The 22,985-nt window shown below is 43.1% G+C and overlaps 1 protein-coding gene across 1 annotated transcript in view; it reads left to right on the forward strand.

The window, feature by feature from the left end:
* LOC109032523 (uncharacterized) overlaps positions 1-22,985 on the forward strand; it is a 47,686-nt gene that overhangs the window by 11,714 nt on the left and 12,987 nt on the right. Inside the window, exon 2 of the mRNA XM_019044702.2 lies at positions 14,639-14,945. Within this exon, the coding sequence (XP_018900247.2) occupies positions 14,639-14,945 (307 nt within the window). The remainder of the gene's footprint in view (positions 1-14,638; positions 14,946-22,985) is intronic.

The raw sequence follows: 22,985 nt of genomic DNA on the forward strand, positions 1-22,985 counted from the left end.
TTCGACGAGGCGACCCTCTCCTCGCCGTCTATTGCCTTGCTCGAAACCTGACACCCAAAGCTATATCGGGAGATAACTGCAGTGGTTTGAGTGGATTTCTGCAGGGGCCACGGTTAGTACATGGTATAAAGAGTCACGAGGCTCATCACAGATTGCACTTGCAGTGCAAGACGCTCATTGGCTAAACAGTTTTGGCGGGAAAGAAGGTTCTAGAGTTGAGTCCTCCGAGCGTAAGAAAGCTTCTATGAGGTTTTTGTCAAATGAAATAATACGGTTTTGACAGGAAAATGTTCTCAAGGGTTCCCAATTAGCAGTTCATTCGGTTTTTTGGTAAGAGACCATCAGGGCTTGACAGTATAATGGTTCAAAGACAAGAAAACGGGTCCGAGGAAAAAAATATTTGGACGGCCCGTTGAATAGCATTGGTTGATCGGTGTGCTGTACTATGGTACATCCGAGTGATTTCAAAAAGCGAGCCCTACTGGCACGCTTAAAAATTGCTTATACAAGCATACAGAGGCAGAACAGCTTTTTGATCATGACGCCGCTCGTAAGTACGGCTTCTATGGCCGGAGTTTTTTTCTAGTGTACATGTAGGGTCTCGAGAGCTTTTATTTCAATTTCTGGAGTACAGCCTGGCAACTATGCGCTGGGAGTGACGGGCTGGGGGAGTCGGAAAAATAGTACGCGTCGCGAACACGTAGTTTCATATTATTTTCCCGATGGAGTCGAGAGCGACCCCGCAGGGGACATCATACCTTCGTCGGGACGTGACGGGGATTCAAAGATACGAGGAAAACAATCTCGAGATTAGTCCAATAACTCCCGGGATGACACATTGAGCAACTGCCCCGAAAATATCACCTTCCATCACATCACAAACAATTCTGCCGGACCAGCGAGGGCGAGAATCGATTTGTGATCGTTCGAGGAAAAAGGGACCTTGATCAACGGGGGCAAAATTTGAGGGGTACATAAGTAACATTTTTCGAACGGCAAAATCGCGATATTTTGTAGTTAAGTTGCGATTTATTTACGATTTTTCGCGGAAAAATTGAATGTTATTCATTTAGAAACTGCTGGAAAATGTGCGATAAGTATCAAATGCTGATTTTACATTAAAGAAATGTTAACTCAACATTGGCATTGTTTATGCAACCGCGTGGACGAAGTTAGCATAGCATTTTTTGATTGTAAAATCAATATGTATGCTTGTCGCACATGTTTTTAATATTATAAATGCTAAAGCAACATTCAATTTTCTCCCGTGTTTGACGATAAAATTGCTAGAATCATTAAAATCTGAGCGATTATCCTCGATTTTGTCGCAATTTTATCTCTATAAAATCGCATATGATAAAATCGAAATTTCATAACAATTTATCAAGATTTTTTGTTAGATAATATTGCGATAAATCGTCATCGAAAAAATTATTCTTTTATTTCAATTTTAGGCGATGAAATCGCAATTTTTTATCCTGTAATATTGCGAAAAATTGACGTTGAAAAAATTGCGAAACAATCTCCGACCAAATCGCAACCTATCGCGATCACTACTACTTGAAGTAGCGCTTTCTCTCGAATTGGGTCGGAAAATCAGAGTTTTAATCGTCGACGGAGAATGCTTTATTTAGTGTCATAAATGGATGTATTTCTGCCAAACGGAACTATGTGCATTAAGACACGAACCCTGAGATCCATAAGAATACATACATAACAGGGCTCACGTCATGATGCACATAGTTCAGAAATACGTGCCATAGGCAGAAATACGTCCAAATCATAGTTTTCAAGCTGTTCAGTTTATTATCCTCCCATTAAAAGGCATAAAATGACATTCTGTCCAAGCAAATTTTCTCGCTCCTCTGACGAATGGGAGTGTCTCGATTTCCACATGAGTCCTGTTCTGCCATGTTAAAGAAAAACGCCGGATGAACATTTTAGAGTTGCCAAATTTCCTTCACTAAAAGGAAGAACTTCCTTCACTAAAAACACTGTTTATTTTGAGGAAATGTATTAATATTTCCTCCGAAATTTTCAGGAACTTTGGGTGAGATTGCGAACAAAATTATTTGTAAAATTGGAAGAAAAATCTTCATAAGTTTACCGGGAAAGTCGTGTTTTATCATAGTAAATGTGGCAATGCCTGAAGGTTCATACGGCGTTTTTCCTTGGCACGGCAGTGTAGGTGTGGGTTCAATGCGTAAAGCACGCATACTGTCTTGTCTAGGTGAGTCCGGAACGCGCACGCGTGTCGGGGGGACGGGGGGAAAGAGAGGTTGGGTGGGAGAGGAGGTCGAATGGGTGATGGTTTGGTGGGGGTGAGTGCCGGGTGGAAAAGGCAGGGGGGTGGGTTGATGGGTCAGAGAGGAATGGGCTGGGGGTGGGGCGGGGTAAGGTCGGATGGAATAGAGGTGTGTGCGGTGTGGGGGGAGAGGTGTTGTGAGGGAGCGTGGGGTTTGAGGGGGGGTGGACTGGGGAGAGTGGGAAAAGGGGAGAGGGGTGTGGGGTGAGGGTGGGAGGTGGGGTGTGGAGGTGAAGTGGTGGTGTCGTTGGGTGGGGAGTGTTGGGGGGTGCAGGTGGTCGAGGAGTGATGAGGTTGGAGAGTTGTGGGTGAGGTTGATGGGGACAGTGAGTGGTGGGCGTGGAAGGTGGGAATGAAGTTGAAGGTGGGGGACGAATGAGGGAGTGGAAATGGTAGAAGGGGGAGAGAATGGAGAATGGACGTTGGGTACGGTGGGTGAGTGGCGGGAGGAGGGGTGGAGGGAGTGAATGAGGAACGGAGGGAATGGTGGGGTGGAAAGTGGGGTTGGTGTGAGGGGAGAGAATTGGGGAGTGGTATGGTGTGGTCCGAAAAAAGGCGGGGTAGGGAAATGCGAGTTGGGGAAGTGAGAAGGGTGTGGTTGTAGATGAGTGAGGGTGGGGGGGTGAAAGTGAAATGAACGAAATCGTGTGGTGTGGTGGTTGAATGGGTGGTGGAGAATGAAGGACGAGAGGTAAGAGGGGCGTTAGGGGATTGGGGGATGGGGGAGGTGTGGGGAAGGGTATGAAGGTTGGGAAGAGGTGGGGTGAGGGCGGGGTGGGTGAGGGAGGGGTTGATGGGGGTGTGTGGAATGTGTGTAGAGTAAAATGGCGAGAAGGGTGGGTGTGGGTGTGGAAGCGAGGGGATGTGTGTGAAGTGGGGAGGTGGAGAGAGGGGAAGAGTGGTGAACTAGACGGTGTGGTGACGGGGGGATGAAGTTGTAGGAATGGGATGGGGGGAGAAAAATCAGGGGTAGGTTATATGGTTGGGTAGTTGGAGAAAGGAGTGGTGGTTTGAAGGCGTGGTGAGGTGTGGTTGAGGGGTGAGTGAAAGTGGAAGTTGAGATGGGGAGGGGGTGAAGAGGGAAAGAGGGGCTATGAAGTTGTGGGGGGACTGAAAGAGGTGAGTAGAGAGTTGTGCGGTATGGTGGTGAAGGGGAAATAGGGCGGTGGTTGGTGCGGGATGGGGAGTATGGGGTGGGGGGAGGGGTGTGGTGTCGTTTGGAGGTTTAGGACTGGAGTGGGTTAGTGCGGGGTGAGGAGTGATGGGGTGTTTGAGAGGATATGGTGTGGTGAGGAATGTAGGTTTGGGTTTGGGTGGGGGATTGAGGTGCAGGACGCGACTAAGAGAAGTATGGGATGTGGTACATGGGAGAGAGGAAATTGACGAGTCGTGTGTAGCGTGTAGATGGTGTGAGGGGAGAAGGTAGGTAAAGTTGGGGGGCTGATGGTAGGGTTGGACGAAGGAAGGGACTGAGGTTGAGCGGAGATAGGGGGGATGAGGAAGTAGTCGCGGATGTAGGAGTGGGCAGGTGCTGGGAGGTTAGGAGAAGAGTAGGAGTGGGGTTGACTTGTGAATGATGGAAAGAGTGGAGAGTGGAGAGTTGGGGAGGGGGTGGGGGATGTATGGTGGAGGACGGTGGAATGGATAGGGGTGAGAGGGGGGTGAAAGAGCGGGTTAGAGGGAGGGAGGTGAGTTGAAGTCGGGCGGAGTGGGGTGTGGGAGGGAAGGTCGGAAGTTAGACGTGATGGAGTGGAAAAATGAGGAGTGTGGTATGGAGCTGAGAGGGTGGGTGATGGAGTGGTTTGGATAGAAAGAGGGGGAATGGGTTGTGGGGATAACGGTGGGGCGGGGGGATGAGGAGTAGTGCAGGAGAGAGTGATTGTAGAAAGTCGAAGGGGCAATGAGGGGATGCGGCCAATGGGCAGGGAAGCGGGAGGTAGAGGTCGTATGGGAGAAAAGAACCCCCCCCATACCCCCCGCACCTAGGTTGATGGGGTGTATTTTGAGGAGGTGAGAGAGTACGATGTGTAAGGTGGCCGAGGGGTAGGGATGGGAGATGGAGTGGGAGAATGCGGAGTCGAGATGGGGGGTGATCGAGAGAGGGTGGATGAAGTGGTAGTTGGGAGTGGAGGAGGGATCCGTGGCGGAGGTGGGAGTGGGCGAGACAGTGAGTGAGTGGATGCGGGACCAGGACGGGAAAATGGAAGCCGAAGACTTAGGAGGAGGGGAGAGTGTGGGAGTGTCCGGTGAGTGAGGAGGGGGGGTCGAGAGGAAGGGTGAGGGAACGTGGGAGGTGGGGTTGGTGGAAGGTGGGGTGCGGGAATGGGCTATCAGCTGTGAAAGGTGGAGAAGAATGTAGAGGGTACGCGGACGGGAGTGTAAGAGGGAGGGTGTGATGGGTGGGGTGAGGGAGGGGTTGTGGAGATGAATGGTGGCGGGAGTAGGGAGAGGAGGTGTAGAAAGAGTGGTGTGCGAGTGAAGGTGTAGGGTGGAGGATTGGGGTTGGGGTTAGTGAAGGATGAAGTTGGTCGGCCGGAAGATGAGGTGTAGTGAAAGATAGAACTGGGGTTTGGTTGGAGAAGGCGGTGGAGCAAAAGTGGTGGGATGGATGGGAGGTGTGGTGGGGGAGTGTTGGTTGATGGTTGGAGTGGCGACTGGGGGAATGGGGGGTAGGGGTTGTGAGTAGGATGTGGAGGTGATGTGTGGATTGATAGGAGGTGAAAAAAGACGTAGGGGAGAATGTGGTAGTTGAGGGGGGAGGGTGGTGGGTGAAAAAAGGTGTACTGTCGAGTGGGTGTGGTAGGTGATGGGTGATTGAACAGGGGAAAATGAGTTGGAGTGGTGTTATAGTTGGGTGGTGGTGGGGGGTGGGTGGGGAGGTTGAGGTCTTGTGGCGACTGGTGGATGCGAGGTGATGAGGTGGGGGATGTTGTCATGGGGTGAGTACATGGGTAGATGGGTGGGAAGGGAGGGTGAGTGAGGGTCTGTGTGGTGTGAGTGTTCGGAGAGGGGGCGAGTGTTTTCGAGGGGATGGGCGTGTCGTAGGAAGGAGATAGTGAGGGGATGAGGTTGGGGTCAGAGTGAGATGAAAGGAGAAGGGTGCGAAGGGGAATTGATGTTTGAGGAATGGTGATGGCGTGAATGTAGTGGTGCGAGGGCGGGGTGAGGTGTGGGAGGTGGAGGAGGGGGGGGCGATGGGTGTGTTGGCGAGAGATCGGGTACGGAGGGGGGGTATGAGGGGGAGATGTGACGGATGTTGAAGGGGGTGAAAAAAAGGGGGTGAGTGGTGAATAAGTGGAGGATGCGGGGTGGTGGGGGTGAGAGTAGAGGGAGCGGTTGTGTGCGTAGGCGGGGGAATGGAGGACGGTGGAGGGTGTAAGTGAGGGAAAGAAGGTGATTGGGGGGGATGGAGGAGAGGTGAAGGGATGTGGTATGTGTTGAGGGTAAATATATAAATAAAATATATAATAAAAATAAAAGTAATTATAAAAAATAAATTTAAAAAAAAAATAATAAAATAAAAAATATATAAGATTTTAAATAAAAAATAAATATAATAAAATAAAATAATATAAAATTTTATTAAATGATAAAAAAAATATTGCGTTTCACACCGACCGCACTGTATTTTACGCAATGCGTGGAGTATTCCTACAGTCTTGTAGGCGCTGTACTGGGTTTGGCGCAATGCGTGAAGTATTCGCATGGTCTTGTGGGCGCTGTACTGGGTTTGGCGCAATGCGTGAAGTATTTTTATGGTCTTGTAGGCGCTGTACTGGGTTTGGCGCAATGCGTGAAGTATTCACATGGTCTTGTGGGCGCTGTACTGGGTTTGGCGCAATGCGTGAAGTATTCACATGGTCTTGTAGGCTACACTAATATGCGTCCCCCGTATAACTCTATGCTTGCTTGAGCTGCTGTGGAAATGGAAACACGCCCTTACGTCAGAGGAGCGACGATTTTCGCCGCGAGAAAATTACAGATAGGCGTTTCAAAAGTTCACTCGGTTTCATCTCGACGTCGAGCTCTTTTACACTGCAAAAAAAAGTTAAGGGTTACATAAACATATCGTCATACCGGGCTCAGAGGCCAGAACTCCCGGGCGCTGGAGCCGTAGCTTCGATTGCTCCGGGTGCTATACCCGAAAGTTTCGGCCCCTGAGCCCGAGGTGGAGCTGGTTAGTGAGCAATTCGGCACAGTCATGGCAACGCCTCCATGAGCTGGACGCGCTGGCGAGCAAGTGCTATATCTTTTCTATTTAATGTGTTTTAAGTTAAATTGCCACTCGCCGGCCGCTCGTCACAAAGACTCAACTGAATTAAATATAGTTTTGTGGAGAGTCGCGTGCTGGATGAGGTACAAATTAGTTCTCCACGCAGTCACAAGTAAAACACAAGTTGTCAGATCGTGGAATCAAGATTTAAGCAAACCTTCCGTAGTTAAGACGAAACAAGACGAGAGACCGACGCACCGAAAAAAAATCTCGGTGTATTTACTAGGAAAAGGGTAACATTACCAAGAATTCAGGTTTCTATTTGATCCCAGTTTTTTCTTGGTAAATGTATCATTTATGGAATTGGTAATTTTACCGAGAAATCTCGGTAATATTATTGAACTTTCTCGGTAATTTTACTGGACCTTGGTAAGAGCGCCAATATTTTTTATCGACTGTGGTACAATTACCTAGATAAAATGGCAAAGTTACCGGGAATTGATTACCAAAAAAAGTGGTATTCTTACCTGAAAAAAACTGTAAAAATACCGGTTTTGCTTACCCGTCTGTCTTGGTAAAATTACCAATAATTGGAAAAAAAGTGAGATGGTAAAGGTACCAACGGACCTTGGTAAAAACGCCGAGAATTTTTTTCAGTATATACGTCATGAAGCCAACTTCCACAAAAAGATCATTAATACGGTGTCCTATTTTATCCTTTTTTTAAATGACACTACCACTACAGCCCCTGATGGGCTTGGTCCTCAAAAACGATTTCTGGCCATCTGATCCTTCCGATTCCATTCCTTATCATCAATCTTCTTACTCCAGCTTTGCACTTACATAGTTCTTAAGGTGATTCGATGGATGCCGTATTTTGTGTCAAAACGACATGCGATAGATCGCATCGATTGGTTCCATTTTTTTCAGCTACTCTTCATTTTTCTCGAATTTTGAGATCGCATTTCTGTTGTCAGGAAACTGAAGAATTCACTTACTAATTTTGACAAGCAAATTCAATGTGATAAAGGTGTGGTTTTCTTAGAGGATAAATATAGCATTTGATACTGAAATCGGAACTGCACTCCATGCGATAGTTTTCCTCTGAAGAAACCACGCCGTTAGTTAAGTTGAATTTATTTGTCAAATTTGGTAAGTCAATTCTTTAGTCGCCTGACAAAGAATTGCGATCTCAAAATTCGAGAAAAGTGACAAGTAGCTGAAATAATGGAGCAACCGATGCGATAAATAGCATGTCGCTCTGACACAAAATATGGCGTCCATCGAATTACTTTAAATCCGCTATCCTAAATCTTGGGGTCAATTGGACCGTTCGTTCTACTAATATCGATGCATAGCTTTGAAATGTAGCGAGGGATTTTTACTTTCTCGCTACCCTAGGTAGAGGAAGTATTGTCATCCTGCAAGGGGGAAAAAAAGTTTTTACATGGTATAGTTGCTGGCCTTTACACACGACCCTTCGTTCTTTTCCTGAACTTGAGATCGACTGGTAGATATGAATATTTCAACACCAAGCGGAGCTCAGGAAAACATAGGCGGATCCAAGCGGGAGGCGTAGGGGGCACACACCCTCCTGCCCCCCCCCCCCAATTCGTCGAAAAAAGAAGGGCGAATAGGGAATAAAGATAGAGAGATGTGACGCGGAGGAAAAATGATGGTTATATTTGGTAATTATTCATGCCAAAATCAATTCAAATTGCATATAAGATGTATTACAATTTGGTAAATTTTCTTGGAAAAGCCTCCCCCCCCCCCCCCCACCCAGACGCTCTCAGTCCGCCCCTAGCGTTCGAAGTGTCTCCACCTATACAGAAAAGTAAGTGAGGAATAAAAGTAATGACAAAATTTAAATATAGACATAGAATCAAAAAATGAAGATTTATTTTTTTTTAAAAAAAAAACATGTCTAATCCTTAAATAAAGTTTTGGTATGATTAACCAAGTTTTAAATGTTACTAATTTCTTAAATCACTTAACTGAGCACTATTTAATCAGACGATTAATTATTCATTCACTGACAGTATCAAAACACGGAAAAAATAGGGTAGTCAACACTACCAGCGGCTAGTTAAAAATGCGCCAGCTACCGTGTAGTAGTAACAATAACTACCGCGGTGGAGTTTACAACTACCCTGGTAGTTACATTAACATCCATGGTTGTTGATGTAACTACCGGGTTAGTTGTGACCTCCACCGTGGTAGTTATCGTTACTACCACATGGTAGCTGGGGCATTTTTAACCAGCCGCTGGTTGTGTCGACTATACCCTATTTTTTCCGTGAAATCTTGCAAAAATTAATTTAAAAAAAAAAACAAGCAGAAAAATCCAACATGAATATGTTGGAAAAGCGTGCCGAATAACTAAAATTTTGGACACATACCTACTATTTTCACGTCTTTGTTATTTGCATCAATTGGTATTTTTTGCTAAATTTGGGAGAAAATATTGATTCATGAACGTTGAATGTAAATTGATTTTAAAGATTCCGTCCAATTATCTTGATTTTAAGCTGATATGCGGCATTTCGCACGACCGTGATTTGGGCGAACTGCCGTGCATCGGAATCGCGTTGAGTTAATCTCTTTGGATTTCGAACTGTAACTTCTCTCCTATTCGGCCGATTTTTACAAATGAGGTCTCTTTTTATTTGTACTTTAACGGAAAGTAAGGAAAAACTCGCTAAATAGACGGAAAACAATTTTTGTGTAAATTTGGTGGATCCTGGCGTCACGGTGAATGGTTAATCGGGCGTGGAAGATAATAGGTTCGACGAGGCGACCCTCTCCTCGCCGTCTTTTATTGCCTTGCTCGAAACCTGACACCCAAAGCTATATCGGAAGATAACTGCAGTGGTTTGAGTGGATTTCTGCAGGGGCCACGGTTAGTACATGGTATAAAGAGTCACGAGGCTCATCACAGATTGCACTTGCAGTGCAAGACGCTCATTGGCTAAACAGTTTTGGCGGGAAAGAAGGTTCTAGAGTTGAGTCCTCCGAGCGTAAGAAAGCTTCTATGAGGTTTTTGTCAAATGAAATAATACGGTTTTGACAGGAAAATGTTCTCAAGGGTTCCCAATTAGCAGTTCATTCGGTTTTTTGGTAAGAGACCATCAGGGCTTGACAGTATAATGGTTCAAAGACAAGAAAACGGGTCCGAGGAAAAAAATATTTGGACGGCCCGTTGAATAGCATTGGTTGATCGGTGTGCTGTACTATGGCACATCCGAGTGATTTCAAAAAGCGAGCCCTACTGGCACGCTTAAAAAAAAATTAGCAATACAGATAACATGGCAATGCGCCTACACCCACGACGCATGCACCCAGTTCGTGAACAATTAAACGCGCAAAATTTCGGCAAATCGTGGGCGATTCCCACCATGCAGGACCGAAAGGTCAAGATCCGAGTGGCGCGCCCCGGGGGTCAAACGCGCCATCATCGGCGTGACCACGGCCACGTTCCCTGGAATGAGGACGAGAAAAAGTGAAACCAAACCCGTTGAAACGCTCGAAACGAAACCAAAAGCGACCCATAGCCCACGGAAAGTGATGCGGCCATGCACGTGGATGGACCTAGAATTCGGGTAAACCGAAAAAACTAGTATGAGACTAGAACTAAACGTCTGTCAATAGATCGGAATAAAAAAGCGAATGGACAAGCATCGGCGCACGGTGGGACGGGTCGATGGGAGAAGTTGGACAAAATGTGGGAATTCTCAAAGCTGATATGAGGGGCTCGAAGGACAAGGCGCATAAGTGCAGTTTTTGCTATTTCGAGAAATACGTGTTTGAAGTTTCGAAATTGCAAACGGAACTATATGCATCGAGACATGAGCCCTGAGAGCCATTAGAACATATGTATAACCGGGCTCAATTCATAATGCACATAGTTCCGTTCGGAAGATATACACCCGAATGTGAAAATTGTGCCGTTTTTTACTGTTTTTGTAAATTTTCAACATTAAAATCCCGCATGGATGCCCCCACACTGAACCTCTAGTTCGAGCGTCAGGAATCGGGCTATTTACAATAAAAAAGTTTTAAAAAAAAGGGTCCAACCCAGAGACAGGAGACCCTTCACTGGCCTTTTGGCGACAGGTGGACGCTTTCACTTTCGGGGATTCAACAATTCCTTACGGACAGTTATAAGGATGCAACAGTCATCACTCTTTTTTCGGCTGTTGACCTACCTACGTGGCAGATGATGAGCTTCGGTGACGTCATGAGCCAAACAAGGTTCCCAAACTTCGGCATGTTTGCAAAACGAAACTGCGAACACGTTGTTGAACATCAACCATGTAGGTAAGTCAACAGTTTAATGCTGAATCCCGAAAGCAAATGCTTCCACCATAGCCGAGATACGAGTGGAGGGTCTCTTGTCTCTGGTCCAACCTCTTTGAGGGGCTCGTCCACTGTGCGACGGACGGAGTAAACCCGAGGAAACTTTCTTTTTCTACGGCCGCGGAGCCGAGTTGACAGGGGCGGGGTTCGATGCCCGGCGGCCACACGGAAACGGGCACCGATTAATAGTGACAATTAAAAGGAGGGGGTAGACGTGCCCCCCGGGGGGGGGGGGGAACAAGGGACCGGTGATTGCGCTCCGGTAATCCTGACAGCCCCCACCGCGTCTGGTTCCCCTTCTTGTGGGAATGTTTCGAGAATGAATCAAGTCGGGAGGAGTGAACTGAATCGGTTCTGTGTCAAGGTTGCCCCGGCTGATTCTTGACCAATGAACTTGATTTTCAAGTTTACTCGCGGCGCGACGCCGCGATGCGTGGCGCGACGCTTCCTCGCGGTGTTGCCGCTCGGTTGAAAAAAAGAACGCGCCGCGCTCGTTTGACGCAATGTATAATGCCTGGGCGAATTTTATAAAGCGATCGGGATTTGTCGCTTCCGCAAGTATGGTGTTCATTTTCATAGTTGTTTACGATTGACGGAAAAAAGGAGAAAACGACCGGATGGATGTTGCCGGGTCTCGCTCACCTCCGTGCCTGTTTCTGATACATGATCGGCAAAGACTGGAGTACCTATGTGGGAAGAGTGCGGACATGTTCGTAAGTTGGACGTATTTCTGTCAATCGGAACTATGTACACTAAGACATGAGCCCTGAGACCATAAGAATACACGCATAACAGAGCTCACGTCATGCACATAGTTCCGTTGGACAGAAATACGTCCATTTGGAGGTTAGGCCATGGAGCTTTTACGGCCCAAAAGAGCAGCCAACCTTTGAACTCAAATTCCCCAGAATAATTTATTATTACAATTGTTACGACCCGTCTGTTGTAAAGCACAACTTTGACTTAGGTATTCCATGAAGTGACTCGTTTTAGCAGAAAAACGCTCATTTATTAAAATTTTGGCCATCTTGATTAGACATTTGAATCTTAAGATTAGCAGCGGCATTTTTCTGGCGTTTTTAGATGGTTGACTGCTTTCTAGGCCTGAGAGCTCTATGATTCGACATTGCCGGAATATCACCAATCGAGGTATTCTAGGCACTTCTAGGGACTTGCTTTCAGTTGCCAATGATTCAGTGCCTATGATGGTTGTATTGTGTTATACATATATGTATAACAAACTTTCGTCAACCCAGATCGCGGCATCCTCAATAGTTTTTGAAAGTGCGTGTCTCTCTTTTTGGTACCTAATAAGAAAGTGTGTAAGGAATAGTGCCACTGAAGATCTGAACATATATCGCGAGGATTCAAAAAGAGCAAATTTTTAAACAATACTTTTTCTTGCGCCAAGCAACTCGCATTTGTCAGCACGCCTACTTTTCTGCGCCGCGTTAAAGTCTCTGAAGTGATCCCTTCACTTTGCCGTTTTTGGCTATCTCTCGTGCGGGTTTAACATGATCAGTTTCTCCAACCGGAAACTTTGGTTATACCTGAACTGAAAACTTCGGTGTTCACCATAAACCGAACTTTTCTTCACCGTGTAACACAGGAGCGTATGTCTGACATATTCAAAACTCTTGCAAGAGTTGAAAAATGAAAGGCGAGCACGGGAGGGCATATATGGCTGGATCCTGATGGTACGTTGGCGTGGAAGAGTCCATCCACCTTTCCAAGTGCCCCGCGGGCTCGTTTCCGCTTTGAGTATCTCTGTAATTATACTTTCCGCGTCCAAGCTCCAGTTTCTGCGTGCCGTCACGACAACACGACAGCCACCGAACCACGGCGCCGCCGCGCGGCGTGGTTCGTGGCGACTGTCGCTAATTGCTCATCAAAGCTGAAAGCGAATTTCCAACTACATACTGCCCAAGGCTCGGTTCTCGCCTTTAGCAAGCGTAAAGCTTTTGTACATAGGTGAACAGTTCCGTATATCTTCCGTACTGAATGAGACATTGTACAGGGGGATTCAAGGTTAAACCACCAGGCTGAAAGAGCTTCTTCTATGGGTCAAAATAAGACATTTTCACTTATGGTCGTTCTCGGTCGTAGCTGTTGCGTTTCCAAATATGATACCTGCCAAATATTTTCGTTCTCCGATAATATTAACACGTGCCGACTTGAGGCTGAAAATCTCCCAAAAAATTACATTGATTTAAATGGGGCGAAAATCGGCCGATCCGCGGTATTTCGTTTTTCGGCTGTAAAATGCGCCAAAATGCAAATAACTTGCTCTTAACTTACGATGATACCTAGAGGCCTATTGTGAATGAGAAAATCACACATTCGACCCATTGGGAGGGGGGGAGGGGGTCACAGTGGAGCCGATTCATAGTTGCTGGGGCGCCGCGTAAAGCATCATGCGCTAGTGTGATACGCTCCGGGCAACTTCGGGAAATGGACCGCGTCGCTCCCTAAATTAGTTCCATTTGATCCAAAAACGACGCCGGCCACGTTTTATTTTACTCTCTGATAATGTTAAAACCTGCCACCGTAAGACTGTTTTTAGGAAAATTGCAAGAAATAGCAAAACAAGACGAATATTATTAAAATTTGTAACGTTGGTATAAAAAAGCAGCGTTGCACCTTACTTGTGTTCGACCGCACCTATAAAATACGGATTTCAAGTTTCAGCACTTGACATATAGCATTCAGAAAATTTTTTTTGGAGAGAACCTAAAAAATATTCGAAAATATCAAAAACTGCAACAACGGTAAAGTAGCTAAAACATGTTCTAGCTTGAAAATTTCTGATGCCCGCTGATAAGTATCAGTGCGTATTTAAAAAAAAATATCAATTGAAAACTGAATGAGTATGCTTTTAAAGTGAATTTAAAGCGAGTAAAAACACTGAAAATAATGATGATGACATAACTATAATAATGAGACTATATCCTAGATAAGGAGCAAGAGCAAGTACTCTATCTCGTGAACAAAAATTTGTTTTGTATTGCCAAATGTTACACAATAAATTATATACACATTAAACATTATGTAGACATTAGTTGTGGAATAGACTTTCGTAATTAAAGTTCTTAAAATAAAAAACAGGTAGTAAAAAGAATATTACCTTCTGTTCTATTCAGAAGTCTTGAGTCATCCTTTTTTTGTTGAGATCCCTGAAGAGCTTTCTGTACTCGGCAACATTTTGTAAAATACTTTGCCTCTGTGCTTATCAGCAGGTCAGTTGATTTGCTTTTCAAACTCTAGAAATAACATCATTTAATTTGGAAAAAAATTCAGAGCAGAAAAATATTTTATTTTGACCCATAGAGCACGCTCCTCCTAGTAACATGATCGCGGGTGAAGTCTATGAAAGTCGGGTTTTTGATGTCATCCACCGTGGCAATGACACCCTTATTGGTTTCTCCCACCTTGCTTTCATCAGTAGATGGAACGCACATTTGCACTGGTTGCTTAAAGTGAAACTCTGATGAAAGCAAGGTGGAAGAAACCACGGGTGTCATTTGCCGCGGTGGATGACGTCAAGAATTCAACATTTCAAAGGGCAATATCTTTGTTTATATTGAACGTAGATAGTAGCGGTTAGGACGGATCTCAATATTTTTAGCTAATCGACAAGAATCAAGCATCAAAACACGATTCTATGACCAGCGCAACTGACCCATTATGTCTAGCAGCCCACGCCACCCTTTATTTTTTGGTATGACCCTAAGATATTGATCCATTCTGTGTATCTGTTGCAGGATGTTGGACAGTAGGCATCTGCGCGTAATCTGGTTCCTGATAGTATTCCTATCACTGATGAAGAGCGTCTACTCGGAGGAGTCGTCGGAGAACGGGACGGAGGCGGGGGCCAAGTTCCTCTACTCGGTCATCGGGAAGATGCACGGGGAATCCCCCACGAATACCAAAGTCTTAGATTTAATCCTCGACCGCGTCGAGACCAAGCTAGGCGCCTCCGGGCCCGGCCCCTTCCCCGGACCCACCGGGCCCACCGCCCCGGAGGATTTTAGGATAGTCGCCCCGACGCCTTTAACTTATCATGACGAGGTGAGTCACGTTTTTCGTTTGCATCGCGATGGGTTTTAGAGCCTCGTTTGTTGCGTGATTGTTATTATCGATCGTATTTCGAGCCTGAATTCCGATGAGGATGATGTGATTATGATGATTTTATTACGGGAGCCGACCTGTCCGTGTTATACGCTCGAATACGAATGAAATTATGGACAGCGCGTGGGATCAATGAGGGGGGGGGGGGAGGGTGCCTCGATTTAAAAATCTCATCACTTTCTTTCGTTTCATCCTCCTCTGATTTTTTACCCCCTTCACGTTATCGTTTTCGTTGTTTTCGCCGATTTTTCTCTGCTTTCTTTCATACCTCTTTTCTTCATCATTCCGAATTCTCCTCCTTTCTTTTCATGTATTTCTACTGTTTTGTTATTTGTTCCATCTCATTCGGCACCTCATCCTCGTCGTTTTAGCTTTCTTGCCGAATTTCCTCTCTCATTTTATGGCCGTTAACTTGCTGCATTCCTCATAATTTCATTTTTCCCCCCACACTACCTCTCTGATTTTATATTCTTCATCTAATTCTTCCTCACATTTTACTTCTTCTTCTACCAATCCCCATATTTTCCTTATTCTTATTGAAGACGGCTTTACAGCATGCGGCGGACTGATTATTGAAATCTATAGACAAGTTTACAGACAAAGAAGGAAAAGAGGAAAATGAATCTGAATGGAGCTATCCTGTTTTTCGAAAGAAGTGGTTGTACCACGTTCCATAGTGGAGGAAAATAATTGATTAACTTTAAGGTCTCTTGTGGGTTGCATTTGTCTTTTACAGCTTTGTCTATCAATTCCAATGTAGTGTTCCTACCTATACATATAGTGCGGTGCCATGCCATGTTTCTTCTTCCATATCGATCTCTAATCACCAGCCTAGCGCCTGGCTCATTTTTTCATCTTTTCCTTTTAGCACCTTTCCACCTTTTCACCCCCGCGCCAGGCGCTAGGCTCGTGAATAGAGATCGATATGGAAGAAGAAACATGACATGGCACCGTACTATATATATAGGTAGGAACACTACACCAATAATCAGGATGCGGTAACGCGAAATTTGGTGTCTCTCTCCATTAGTTTAGGGGGGGGGGGGGGGCATTCAAGTCAAGATAAGCTTAGACTCCAACTGTGGTAGGAAATTAGGACTTTTTCCCTAAGTAGATCAATGACTTAATTTCTGGAGAGACTGATGACGATTTTACTGTGTGAAGTGGCCTATCAGAAGGTCTATCGCATCGGGTCCATATGAGGAGATGGCATCAAAGTAAGGAGACATTTAATGTGTGCAAATTTGCGTCCAACCCAGCATGAGAACAATTTTGTGGCCCTCCTGTATAAGCAGTTCAATAATTATGTCATAAAGTTGCCAGTTGCATAAAGCTAATGTATCGTAAACATACATTAGCGTCGTAAATCATAAAATATCCTCAGGAGTTCGGACTCCCATACAACCTTTAAAAGCCCCTCCTCCTGATTATCCTCTGCGCTCCGGTAGATGGCGGGTCATTAACGTCAGTCATATCAGGTTTCGTTACCGGTGATAAGTCGTAAAATGAGAATTCAACCAGATATGCATCTTATGGATCGCATTTTGCAAAAAGGAGCCAGCGCCATTACAGTGTTGTAAAAGTGTTGCTTCTTCACAATCATCTAAAAAATTTCCCAGAGCAGCAAATATCCCACGAAAAATTGTCTATTTTAAAGGAAAATCATTTTGTAAATTTCCATGCTGTACATATATTGAGTATTTTTAAAATAAAAGAATAAGTTGCACAGTTTTGAAAACACTGTATTCGCGCTGGTTCTTTTTGCTAAATGCGATCCATATGATTTTCAGACATCGTTTGATTAACAATAAATCATTGAACAAGTAAAAAAATGGTACATTACAGTACTGATGGCTAAAATTCAACGCTATTTTTTAAAATCCCGGTTGTTTTTACTACATAAATACGCACAGAAAACCCGTTTGTATAGCGCTTTTTGGCGCTCTGCGACACCCAGCAGCCAAATTCCCCTATCCTCCCAAAGCCCTGCAGGAAGATGGCACACCCTCATTTCCTCTAAAACCCCCTGTCGTCACCCTTTCACTGGGTGTCCCTTGTCCCCTTCGACTTCTCCCACAGAAACGCAAAGCAATCTGGCCACCTTTCTTTCATCATTTCGTTAACATGACCAAACCAGACAAGCTATTTGGTCATGACGTCAATTTTTTTTTTTAAATTTTATTAAAGAAGACTATATGAGCATAACTTCTCACTAAAATTTTTGCTGTTTCTTCAACAATGTTTAGTTGATTCTAACGTAACCACAAACGGTAATTTTGTGAATTCCTACTCACTTTGACTTGTTCTCGGAGTTTTAATGAAACGTCTCGCCTTGTACTTAAAATGTTAACCCGTTCGTTCGCAGTGGTCCAATTAGATGCGTTTATTCGCAGGAAGTCGAAGTTTTCGGATCAAAGATAGACGATTTCGAAACCCAAATATGGTAATGTTAAAAGCTCTCTTGAATGAGAACACAACTCGCTGCCCGCGGTCGCAAAATAGCCTGCTCCTCTCTCTCAACAAGCACGTTTTCTCCCCGTTTTGTCTTTCCGTGCGTTTTCAGGAGCTTCTTAATTGGGACTTCCTTTACAAATGTAACCCATAATTACTAATCATGACTTAAACCTACGAAACTGAGCCCCTTAAATTGGGCCAGTGAAACGGGCAAGACCAATAGTTAATTTCGATGATTGGTCCTTTCGTGTCATTGTTGCCGCGTTTTTTTTAACAAAAAAAAACTGTCCTCATCTACATTACGAAACGGTGCCTCTCAACATTTTTCTAATATTATAAATATTTGTTTTTAATTATTTTTTAGAGCAGGATAAAAGGCTATCATTGGTTGGCTTAATTATGTTTTTAAGGGAAATTTTCGATGAGTATGGGCAGGAAGGGACCAAATTTAGCAAAAAGAAACTGAACTATCGGCTGATTTTAGAAACGACTTATCTGCCCTTGATTTCTCTTCAAAAATCCGTTATTCAAAAAAAAGTATATATTCTTTGGTCTTTTCTGCTAAACTTGGTCAATTTCTTTGACAAAATTTAACATTACAGTGAAGAAACTGGAAGGACATGCAAAAAATAAAAAGACAGTCTTGAATTATCACGTAGTAAAATCGTCATTATATTCCATTTTTTTCCTGTTGTCAACGAAGAAAATTAATTGTGAGCTTCTCAAGACGTATGAAATATTGGTTTTTTATTTAAAACATAAATATGAAAGAAAATTTGGCAACAATTCAAGATATGTGTTTTTTTTATGATTACGCATTCTACATCTATTTTGTATTGATTCATTCATTCATAGTTCTCCGTTTGAAAAATTTATATTTTTGCCCTACTTGGCAGGGCTGCTGTTCAAATTCCCATTTCACAAATTCCAATCGTTTCGTCGCGCTGATAGAAATGCCCTTTTAGTCGCGGTAAAAGGTCTGAAAAAAATACATCCTGTGACCGCGCGATGCGAAGACAAAGATTGAAATGCGGACGGATGCTCTGTCCTCAGGCTAAAATCGAAAGTTGGATCCTCCTTTTGCCGCGATGAGCATCAGTGGCGTGGCGTGCTTTGCGATATATCGAATGATCTGCCATTTAAACTTATGGAAAAGGATCGATAAACAGGGTGCTCGGAGCGAACACCTTAATAATCGATTCTTTACCGTAGGTTTAAATTACATATCAATCGATATATCGCAATTCACGCCACGCCACTGATGAACATTAATTAAGATGTCGAGTATGGAGCAAAATTGAAAGCAGCCGGACGAAAAAATGTTGACAAAAACCACGAATCCCGAAAAAAAAACCTAAAATTTAAATTTAAAACTATGAAATGAACTTCGATGTTGACCACATTGCCTCCAGGAGAGCGCTTCTCAGTATTCCATGATCGAGAGTGATTTTGATCCGTCTCCTCTTGACCAATGAGAACACGCACTTTTATCATTAGTTCTCCTCCTTTTTCCTCATCTAATGGGGAATCGAACCACTTAGATCTCAAACTGCTCAGTGGCAAAATATTTGTATTTCAGAATACAATTTTGAATGCAACGATGAAATGCTTTTATTGCATGTATAAATGCTATCAAAGTGAACGGTAAATATTGAAAGAGACGACACGGGATTGATTAGAAATTGAAGAAGTGTTATATCCTTCAGAAGGGCTTTGAGAGGAAAGGATAAGGGTGTGTGGTGGTTGAGCATCCCAGTTTATACGTCCAATCGAGCACTGTAAAAGTGTCTCTTATGTGAGTGTGAAAGTACATCTTCGTAAGAAAATAACAAGAAATATTGGGGTCAGTTCTTTTTTAACATGGAGAAAATGGCATGAAAAATTCGGTCTTTTAGCAGATAATTTTTACGTAAAAATATGAAGAATATTCAATTCAAGCACCCTTCAACGATAGGCGGCATCATCAAAAAAATGTCAAATTTAATTATTCTAATGAGAAGATGCATGATGACTTTGCATCTTATGACTTTACGTGGTAAATTATAAAATCGGTGATAGAGGAGAGCCAAGAAACTTTTTGAGCAAAGCCAAATTCAGAGCATATATGCATCAAGAGCATCTGCATTGGGCGGCAAATTATCGATTTTTTTTCCTCAACTCAGTTCGCACGCGCCAAGGCACGGAAGAAACATTTTTAACTCGAAATCAAGTATCGATTTTCTAGACTTGGAATGGGATTAGGTATGCAAACTTTTCGATTACTGATATTTTCCATTTTGTCCGTCTTAATGTAATGTGTGTGCACCTATTGGGGAGATTTTTTCAGTCAATAGGAAGAGGGGGGGTCGGCAAAAAAATTGTACCACTTGGCGCAAAAAACCTAAATCCGGCTCTGCTTTTGAGTTATTTGTTTCGGTGAAAGAAAAGGAAATCGTCGAAAGATCGAGGAGTTCCGTAGGATTTCACCTCTAATTCCGAGCTGGAATCGCCGCTAGGCCGCAGTGCAAATGCTCATTATCCGAAATAACCATTGTTCCCAAGATTCAATTGTCACCGGCTGACGTCATCGGCATGCTTTATCAAACACTTTTACTTGCCCCTTGTGATTTCTGCAGCATCATCTACTCAGCCCAGCTGCAATGGAATCTGCGCTTCCTTGCAATATCTTTCTCCGCGTAATTATTCATGATCGTGGGAATTTGTCGGGTATGAAGTGTAAAGTAGAATAATGGAAGTAAAACCGTTAATTACAGCATTATAGGATGGAATTTATTTTATTTGCTGTTGAATTGTCTTGAGATCTAGGTATAGCTATGATTCATTGATTCATGTGAACGACAACTCCCTATATCAATTGAAGAAAAAATTTATTTTGTGATGTTTTCATTTTGCATAATATTGAGAATGTAAGCATGGTTTTATTTAACTGATCGTATCAATCGGTTAGTGAGGTGAAACTATGAAATATTTCTTAGTTTTTGGAATAAGAATTATTTAGGAAGGATTTCATAAATGATACCGTCGCACGGTGGATCGAGTCAATGAGAGAGGTCGGACATGAATTTTTTTTTTTACTCGAACTGCAAATTTTGATGTTTATTTCATTCAAAATTTTAAATTTCGAGGGGTGCTCATGGAAAAAAATTTCACGAGAAAACCAATGGACCCACTTTTAGAACCTCAGAGTTTTATATAAACGGAGTTAAGACAGTTTAAAGTTTCCAATTTTTGTCCGACCTCTCCTATTGACTCGATCCACTGTGCGTCAGGAAAAGGTAATTTATTCCGTGCGTGCAATTTTTCGTAGATACAGCGATTTGGGTCGAAAAATTAGAGTTTCAGACTACGACCAAAAACTCTCTTAAGTGTCTTGAGGCGTAAGCTGCAAGCGGTTCAGGCCCTTTCAGTGCTTTGAGAGCGGGTAAAATCGTAGCGTAATCCAGCAATTCTGTAAATCCTGAGCTCTAAGGACTAAGGTCCCTTTCCCCATGAAATATCCCAAAGATATACCTACATGAGAAGACGGTAAAAAACTCAGAACAGTAACTAACTCAGGAAATATATAGCTAAGGTTCTCTGTCACAAATTGTTGCTTCCCTCACGAAAAAACGTGACTATATTTCAATAGATCGTATTCGATACACCAAACAGGTGAGATTGTATCGATATAGATTGGTTGAAAACATAAACACAGCCTCAAAAGTAAATTCAGAAATCTGAGAGAACGGGTCTTTTGTAACAGATTTTTTATTCCTTTGAGTACCAAATACCAATGCAAAAGAAATTGTCAGGAAATTGCTCATTTTCAGCTTTTCCAACTTAAATCCTTACAGTTTGGTTTGAGGTTATGTTCTATTCTTTTGAACCAAACGATAAATCGAACCGTTGTCGAATACGGTCTATTTGGCAAGATCTCGTAAACTGCGATTTATCAAGAGAATCTTAAGCACTTTGAACCGAAAATGTTAGTGAATTTTCCTCTGATCTCTGAAAATCTCTGATCTCAAACAAAAATCAGACAAATTGTAGACAAAAATTGCACACCTTCACTCTTGTAGAAATTGAATTGTTTGAGTCACTTTTGCAACCTTGAAATGGAGTTGCGTCCCTTCGTCCACCGCAGCTGAAACGACGAAATGTGATTGTCTAAATCTGACTTTGAACGGTTCCAAGGATCTATTTTTTTCTAGTTCTTGAAACTAAACCGTAAAAACCAAATCCCATAATATCTGCAAGTCTCTTTTTTCGCAGGAGCCATCAAAAGCATCTGAATTTGCATTTCATGGCATATTTCGAAGAAAGCAATATCGGTTAAAAATAAACACACTCCGTTCATAACCGTTAATACGTTCATGGAATATTTTAAAAACGGAACTTCCTGTTGAGGTCAGGAAAGGCAAGAATCCATTCGGACGTTAAGTCTGCTAAGCTAAGGAAGAACACCGTATGAACATCCGAGAGTTGCCAAATTTCATCATCTACAATGATTATTTTTAGGAAAGTTGTGAATATTTTTCCTTGAAATTTTCAAGAATTTAACATCAAATTACGAGCAAAATGTTCTGAAAAATCAAAGGGAAAACATTTACAAAATGTCTCACAAATTCGTGATTTATAAAATGAAACTTGGCAACGTCTGAAGGTTCATACGACGTTTTTACTTAGCATGGCTGAGGCGTCTTCCGGCGAGGTGTTACAAATATGGCACACGCCAAACGAGGAATAGTATGCTACACCGCAGAGCGATATATTACGAATATGTATTCCATTATTATAAAATATGGAGATTCGGGGCGGTGAAGATCCAGCCGATTATCCGCATACGGCCGAAATGATAATTACTGTCGATTCCCCCGAGAGTTGTCCCGTGCCGCCGGAACCTTTTTCGGGGTTAATGCCCACTCAATCCTACGTGCTTTCGGTCAATCTCGACATCTCTGCCCACCGTTGCCCGTTTTGCACTCTGCTGTGGTAAGGAGAAACGCTGTATGGGCATTTAGCCGTTGCCAATTTTTGCCTTTATGATATTTGTACAAATTCAATGGAAAACTTGTTAATTTTTTTTTCTTCAAAATTTTTGATTTTTTTGTTTTGTTTTTTTCGTTTTTTTGAGTTGACAAACAGGGCTCATGTTCTAGTCGAAGGAGACAAGGAAAATGAGAAAGAAGAAAGAGAAACATCCTCTAGGAAATTTATTTGCAATTTTTTCCAATAAATACGAGAATCTCAAGTAGAAATTGTCGTCCTAACGAAATAACGTTATACCATTTCAAAGTTTCTAAGGTGGCTAAAACAATACGCTTTTTTTTACAAAAAATATGACATTGAAATTCCTGTCTAAAATTTTGTTGATTTTTTCGTGGATTACAGTAAATGGTTATCTCAAAGCAAGAACTGCGAGTATAGTTACCTTTGAAATCAATATGGCTGATCCCGCGGTTACCCGGACGAAGAAATGCAACTCTATTTCCAAGAGTGCAAAATTGACGTTAATTATAAAATTCTTCAAACGAGAATGACTGTTCA

This window comes from Bemisia tabaci, chromosome 8 (genome assembly GCF_918797505.1).
Source record: "Bemisia tabaci chromosome 8, PGI_BMITA_v3".
Lineage (NCBI taxonomy): Eukaryota > Metazoa > Arthropoda > Insecta > Hemiptera > Aleyrodidae > Bemisia > Bemisia tabaci.